Source organism: Salvelinus namaycush, chromosome 29 (genome assembly GCF_016432855.1).
Source record: "Salvelinus namaycush isolate Seneca chromosome 29, SaNama_1.0, whole genome shotgun sequence".
Taxonomy (NCBI): Eukaryota; Metazoa; Chordata; class Actinopteri; order Salmoniformes; family Salmonidae; genus Salvelinus; species Salvelinus namaycush.
The window spans coordinates 33695998-33703718 of NC_052335.1; the positions used below are offsets into that span (position 1 = coordinate 33695998).

Genomic DNA, 7721 nt, shown 5'->3' on the forward strand with positions numbered 1-7721 from the left:
GTATTTGTGTGCTCCAAAAGCAATCGTAGCAGTTCGCAAATCAGGGAGCCAAACGTATGGCTCTTTCACCACTGCGGTTCGGTTCCCGACGTTCAGCAAAAAATATCCGTTCAAGAGCCGTTCCCGAACGAACCATCACTACTTCCTTTCTCGTAATTTCTTTCCATACAGCTGCATTTCACGGGGCTAGCAGAGCAATATAACAGCCATTTAAACGCTGAATCTGTAAGTCTAGCTTTAAAAGTATAATCGGACACCAGCACAAACATGGTAAGTGTGATTACACTGTACGAAGAGCAAAAACAATCTGAACTACATTATCCAATCATTCGACTCTTGCTGAGCTAGCTAGCTAAAACTGTGGCTAGCTGGCTAGCCCGAGCCACAGGGCTCTGGCATGAGCTCACAACTTTACTAGCTAGATACACATTTGCCTAATGAGCAAAATGCAGTCATTTACACTGTTAGCAAGCTTCGCGGATGTTAATGCGTATCATACAATAACAGCAACTCTGCGTTATCGAGACAGTAAGCAAAGCTGATCCGTTAGGAACTGTTATGAGGTTCGTCAGACCAAATTCCATCTGCTCAATTCTTGTTGGATAAATTGTAACTTTGTCTTTATAATAAAATACCATTTGAGCTGTGGTAAAGTGTAACAATATTTACTTAATGCAATTGTGGAAGACAACGTTATGGTCGGTGTGTTTTGGTTGTTACAGTATAGGCCAAATACACACTTACATATGTAAAAAACCGACAGTGTTTTTGTCTTTACAGTCACACACAATTCTGCTTGTCCAGCCAACTAAGAGACCAGAGGGGCGAACATATGCCGACTACGAGTCAGTCAACGAATGCATGGAAGGTGCGAATCAGTCTACAGACACCGAGTGGTGCTGTTTGGGTCTCTGAAGTGGTTGTTCCCAGTAGCGATAAAAAACTTTCCCCCACTTTTTATATGGGGGTATAGGCTACTACCCGAACGTCCAATAAGAAGACAGATTTTCATGTTTAGTTTCAAAACGTTTTGCTACGGTATGCCCTACTGAACACGACCTCCGGTGTAGGCCCTACTTAAAGAACACTGTGTCAACGAATGGTTAAAAGAAGCGGTTGGCCGTCCTATTGCCTCTGACCAGAAAATTGGCCGTCACTTACTGTTAATATCCAGACGATTCCACATGGTGACATTCTGCTTTTAACTGTTGGTCAGCACAGTGTGTTTTGTCCTGAGCTCAGAAGTATTTTCACATGATGTATCCTCATTCTATGTATCACTGTCTCAACCTGTGTCCCTCCTGATCCAGGTGTGTGTAAGATGTATGAAGAGCACCTGAAGAGGATGAATCCCAACAGTCCCTCCATCACCTATGACATCAGCCAGCTGTTTGACTTCATTGATGACTTGGCGGACCTCAGCTGTCTAGTGTAAGTAGTACTGTACAATCTCACCGTTAGAGCCCAATGGTTTAGCAATAAATCCACCTTGCATTTCAGAGGTGCTATTATTATACTGCATGGTTGTATTTGTTAGTTGACACTGTAGCGAAATGTTTTCTTATTGGACAAGTTCAGGTAATCCCTCACCGTTTTGGCTCGTTTGCTTCCATTCCTAGTGAATACCACCCTGGTCTATCCTGTCATTTCACAGCTTTGCCAAGGTTTTAGGGAACTAGGGTTCCATTTTGGATTGCGACTAAGAATTGCCTTCTGTTTTTCCCCCGGGTAATTAGATCTGGTAGGCTATTTGACCCCAGGAAATAATTCTTTCTACCAATTGAGCACAAGGCTTAATGTCGTGGGAGAACAATCTTATGTTCATGACATGTCTCTCCTGGGTCTTATTTTGCGGGTAGCAGGTAGCCTAGTGGTTAGAGCGTTGGGCCAGTAACCCAAAGGTTGCTGGATCGAATCCCAGAGTAAAAATGTCGTTCTGCCACTGAACAAGGCAGTTAACCCACTGTTCCCCAGTAGGCTGTCATTGTAAATAAGAACAAATTCTTAACTGACTTGCCTAGTTAAATAAAGGTTAAATTTAAAAAATGTTTTGGGAAAAAAAGAGGGTTTCTTGTTGGAAATGTTGATGTATTTCCTCCCGGTTTGTTTGTTTTTATTCTGTTTGGTGGCTAATGAATACTAACCTCCTGCTCTTCATTCAGGTACCGGGCGGACACTCAGACGTACCAGCCGTACAACAAAGACTGGATCAAGGAGAAGATTTACGTGCTCCTGCGGCGTCAGGCCCAACAAGCTGGGAAGTAAAGGCAGGCAGGAAGGGGCGTAGCCAAGAGGTTGCCCCCATTGCACAGATCGAGGGTCAGTTTGCTCTACCACGATCAGAACCCAAACCACTAGGAGGTAAAAACCCTGATTCTGGAACAGTGCATGGGGGCAACTTCATCAGATGGGTGTAGGGGTGGGCCTTGGTTTTATTGGTCTGGGTTATTACTGGGCTGTATAAAGGGAGGGGGACAGTGGCCCTGTTCGAGTACACACAAAACAAAGTGCAGCCTCCCTTCCTTGAGAATCACAGATCTAGAAGTGATTGGATAGATGCGAGCAAGGTTATCAACCTATTGCTTTCGCCAATCCAACCAGATCAGATCAGTGAATACTCCAAGGAAGGGAGAAAACAACTATATTGAAGGTATTCTAACTGGGACTGATCTGGGGGTGGGGTGATGGGACAGTTATCTATGGGGTGGGGCTTGGGAGACAAGCCTGTGATTTGTTTGGGTCTATTTGTGGGAGGGACTAGTTGCTTGGTGAAGATGGGTCTATTGAACAGAAGAAAAACGAGCTAAAAACAGGACAACTATTTAAGTACTGTTTTTCTTTCTGTTCAAGGAAGAGGGATATGAGTGACTATTTGCTTTGTTTTTATACATTTTAAGGGAGAACTGAATTGTAACATGCCACTAAGGGTGTGATTTTGTTCATTAAAAAAAATGAAATTAAAATGTTGATTTTTGATTTAGGGTGATGTTAGTGTCAGTAGATTAATTTCCATATTTGCACCTCTTACTGTCATTCTCATTTTAAACCTGTCTGTTTTTGTAAACGTATTTGCCTGACATCTGATTTCATGTTCATTTGTTATTTTCTCTGAATACAGGAAATGAACTATTGTTTTCAGATTTGATTTGTGGAGTGTCTTTTTTACTGAAAGCATATCAATATACTTCTTATGGTACAGACTGCATCTATGCTTTTATACTGAGATGAGAACAAGCAGAGCGGAAGAGGCAAATCTTTATGTAAAGATTATCAATATATAGCTCGTCTTCGGTGTAATGAAGATTCACAAATGGATTGAATTCCTTAGATAGAAACATTTGGTAAATTACCAGAGGATGAAACATGACATTCTCTAGGGAGACCTGAATCTGAAAAGATTCTTCCAAATAATTTAATATTTTCCTATTACTGTGCACGTGTAGTAGTTATGATTCCTGGTCATTAGCTGCATATATCTTCATATTTTGCACCAAGTGATGCTGAGAGGCTCTTCTTGTCTTACGTTTTGAAACCTGTGTACTGTTGCTTTAAAATGTGGCGGGCTGCTCGATATGCACCCAGCTGCAGCCCCACAGAAGCCTGCCACTAAAACTAGGCAGGTTTCCATTGACCCAGGTTTATTCAACAAAAGCAATGTCGGAAATGTGACGTGAAATGGAATATATAGAGACATTTTCAAAAAATGAAAGTTTTTATCCTTTCAACAGTGGTGGATTTATATTTTGGTAAAACTTTATTGCGAACAAATGATAGAAACAGTGATTTTTGAATAAGTGATTAATGCTGACTCATTTTGAAGGTACGCAGGGCAGGTAATATCATCACGTAACTATAACTCACCAGTCCGCATTTCATTCATTCAAGCATATGCTTGCAGGACAGAGCAACAAATTTAATGTATTTGGCACATGCACCGAATACAATAGATGTAGACTTTACTGTGAAATGCTTACTTATGAGCTAACAATGCTGAGTTAAAGTGAGAAAGATGTGCTGATAAAAAAAAAGAAGTAGTAAAACAAAACAACAATAAGGCTATCTATAAGGAGTACCGGTACCAAGTCAATGTGCAGGTGTACATGTAGGTAGGGGTAAAAGTGACTAGGCAGCAGCAGCATATGTGTATGTGTGTAGCGTACATATGCGTGTGTGTGGGTAGAGCCTATGAAGATGGGGGTGTGCTCGGCCCTCTGTTTCCTGTAGTCCACAATAAGCTCCTTTGTTTTGCTGACATTGAGGGAGAGGTTGTTGTCCTGGCACCACATTGCCAGTTCTCTGACCTCCTCCCTATAGGCCATCTCATCGTTGTCGGTGACCACTGTTGTGTTGTCAGCAAACTTAATGATGGTGTTAGAGTCATGTTTGGCCACGCAGTCGTGGGTGAACAGGGAATACAGGAGGGGACTAAGTACACATCTCTGAAGGGCCCCAGTGTTAAGGATCAGCGTGGCAGACGTGTTGTTGCCTACTCTTACCACCTGGGGGAGGCCCGTCAGGAAGTCCAGGATCCAGTTGCAGAGGGAGGTGTTTAGTCCCAGGGTTCTTAGCTTAGTGATGAGCTTTGTGGGCACTATGGTGTTGAACGCTGAGCTGTATGTAGACAATGAACACCATTCTCACATAGGTGTTCCTTTTGTCCAGGTGAGAAAGGTCAGTGTGGAGTGTGATTGAGATTGCGTCATCTGTGGATCTGTTGGGGCGGTATGCGAACTGGAGTGGGTCTAGGGTGTCCGGGAGGATGCTGTTGATGTGAGCCATGACCAGCCTTTCAAAGCACTTCATGGCTACCGATGTGAGTACCACAGGGCGGTAATCATTTAGGCAGGTTACCTTCGCTTCCTTGGGCACAGGGATTATGGTGGTCTGCTTGAAACATGTAGGTATTACAGACTCGGTCAGGGAGAGGTTGAAAATGTTAGTGAAGACACTTGACAGTTGGTCCGCGCATGCTTTGCGTACACATCCTGGTAATCCGTCTGGCCCAGCGGCATTGTGAATGTTGACCTGTTTAAAGGTTTTGTTCACATCAGCAACCGAGAGCGTTATCACACAGTCATCCAGAACAGCTGGTGCTCTCGTGCATGCTTCCGTGTTGCTTGCCTCGAAGCGAGCATAAAAGGCATTCAGCTCATCTGGTAGGCTTGCGTCACTGGGCAGCTTGCGTCTTTGTAGTCCCTTTGTAGTCCGTAATAGTTTTCAAGCCCTGCCACGTCTGACAAGCGTCAGAGCCGGTGTAGTAGGATTCAATCTTAATCCTGTATTGACGCTTTGCTTGTTTGATGGTTTGTCTGAGGGCATAGCGGTATTTCTTATAAGCGTCCGGATTAGTCTCCCGCTCCTTGAAAGCGGCAGCTCTAGCCTTTAGCTCGATGCGGATGTTGCCTGTAATCCATGGCTTCTGGTTGGGATATGTACGTACAGTCACTGTGGGGACGACGTCATCGATGCACTTATTGATGAAGCCGATGACAGAGGTGGTTTACTCCTCAATGCCATTGGATGAATCACGGAACATATTCCAGTCTGTGCTAGCAAAACAGTCCTATAGTGTAGCATCCGCGTCATCTGACCACTTCCGTACTGAGGGAGTCACTGGTACTTCCTGCTTTAGTTTTTGCTTGTAAGCAGGAATCAGAAGGATAGATATATGGTCAGACTTACCAAATGGGGGCGAGGGAGAGCTTTGTATGCATCTCTGTGTGTGGAGTAAAGGTGGTCTAGGATTTTTCTTCCCCCTGGTTGCACATGTGATATGCTGGAAAAATTAATTGTAGGTCATCAATTTTATTTTCAAATGATTGCACGTTAGCAAGAAGAACGGATGTCAGTGGGAGTATACTCGCTCGCCTCCGGATTCTCAGAAGGCTGCCCGATATGCGGCCCCTTGTCCGGGAAAGTAGTCTTGTCAGGTATCCCGCACTCCGGCCTCTTCCTTTTTCCGAGTCTCAGGGATTTGGGCCTGGTCCGGAATGAGCAGCATGTCTTTCGCCTCCGACTCATTGAAGTAGAAATACTCATCCAAATCGATGTTAGTTATCGCTGTTCTGATGTCCAGAAGCTCTTTTCTGTCATAAGAAACGATGGCGGAAGCATTATGTACTAAAGAAGTTAACACACAAAATAGCACAATTGGTCAGGAGCCTGTAAAACGGCTGCTATACCCTCCAGCGCCATTCAAACCCTGCCGAGCACACAAAGATTCAAGTGGACGGAGGAAGAGACCAAAGAGTTTTTTGGTTTGATTCAAAAGTATTAAAGATGGAAACCGCCAAAGAAACGCCTCATTGTTTGAACAATTACTGTAAATAAGACATGCAGAGTAAGGGCCATAACAAAGCCTGGCACATCTTAAGATCCAAGTGGAAGGCCTTGAAACAGCGCTACCTGAGTGAAAAAAGAGAGCTTCCTCGAAGTGGTCCTGGAGGTAAAAGCATGTTCCACTTCCAGAAAGAATGAAATCCTAGGACAAAGACCTGTTGTTTCAATGCACACCAACATAAACAGCTCACGTGCTGGTAAGTAATGTTACGTTAGGCTATAGGACTTCAGCAAGGTAACTGACAATTGCCCTGAGGGAGAGGCGTCCGTAGACGACGAGGAGGATGACACCCTGGAGAGAGTACCTACAGGTAGGCCTATGTATAAATTCCTCTTAAGAAACTATTAGGTTGGCATTGGCTTATCATGAGGCTGTAGCCTACTTTGCTACTAACTGAAGAAATGCTGAAAATTAGTTGGCTAGCCCATATAATAATGCCTATGTAGATACAACATACACTAGATGGCCAAAAGTATGTGGTCATGTGCTCATCGAACATCTCATTCCAAAATCATGGGCATTAATATGGAGTTGGTCCCCATTTTGCTGCTATAACAGCCTCCACTCTTCTGGGAAGGCTTTCCACTAGATGTTGGAATATTGCTGCGGGGACTTGCTTCCATTCAGCCACAAGAGCATTCGTGAGGTTGGGCGAATAGGCCTGGCACGCAGTCGGCGTTTAGGGCTCTGTGCAAGTCAGTCAAGTTCTTCCACACAGATCGCGACAAACCATTTCTGAATGGACCTTGCTTTGTGCACGGGGGAATTGTCATTCTGAAACAGGAAAGGGCCTTCCCTAAACTGTTGCCACAAAGTTGGAAGCACAGAATCGTCTAGAATGTCATTTTATGCTGTAGTGTTAAGTTTTCCCTTCATTGTAAGGGGCCTAGCCTGAACCATGAAAAACTGTCCCAGACCATTATTCCTCATCCACCAAACTTTTACAGTTGGCACTTTGCATTGAGGCAGGTAGTGTTCTCCTGGCATCCGCCAAACCCAGATTAGTCCGTCAGACTGCCAGATGGTGAAGCGTGATTGATCACTCCAGAGAACGCGTTTCCACTGGTCATGAGAACAATGGCTGTGAGTTTTACACCACTCCAGCCGACGCCTGGCATTGTGTTTGGTGATCTTAGGCTTGTGTGCAGCTGCTTGGCCATGGAAACCCATTTCATGAAGCTCCCGATGAACAGTTCTTGTGCTGACGTTGCTTCCAGAGGCAGTTTGGAACTCGGTAGTGAGTGTTTCAACCGAGGACAGAGGATTTTTACGCGCTACGCGCTTCATCACTTGCCGGTCCTGTTCTGTGAGCTTGTGTGGCCTACCACTTTGTGGCTGAGCTGTTGTTGCTCCTAGACGTTTCCACTTCACAATAACAGCA

The 7721-nt window shown here is 44.4% G+C and overlaps 1 protein-coding gene across 1 annotated transcript; it reads left to right on the plus strand.

The window, feature by feature from the left end:
• Positions 1-121: 121 nt before the first annotated feature.
• LOC120024347 (enhancer of rudimentary homolog) lies at positions 122-3145 on the plus strand. Its single transcript, XM_038968569.1, has 4 exons — positions 122-270; positions 781-868; positions 1311-1431; positions 2163-3145. The coding sequence occupies exons 1-4, from the start codon at positions 268-270 to the stop codon at positions 2263-2265; spliced, it is 315 nt and encodes a 104-aa protein (XP_038824497.1). The 5' UTR covers positions 122-267; the 3' UTR covers positions 2266-3145.
• Positions 3146-7721: the final 4576 nt, after the last annotated feature.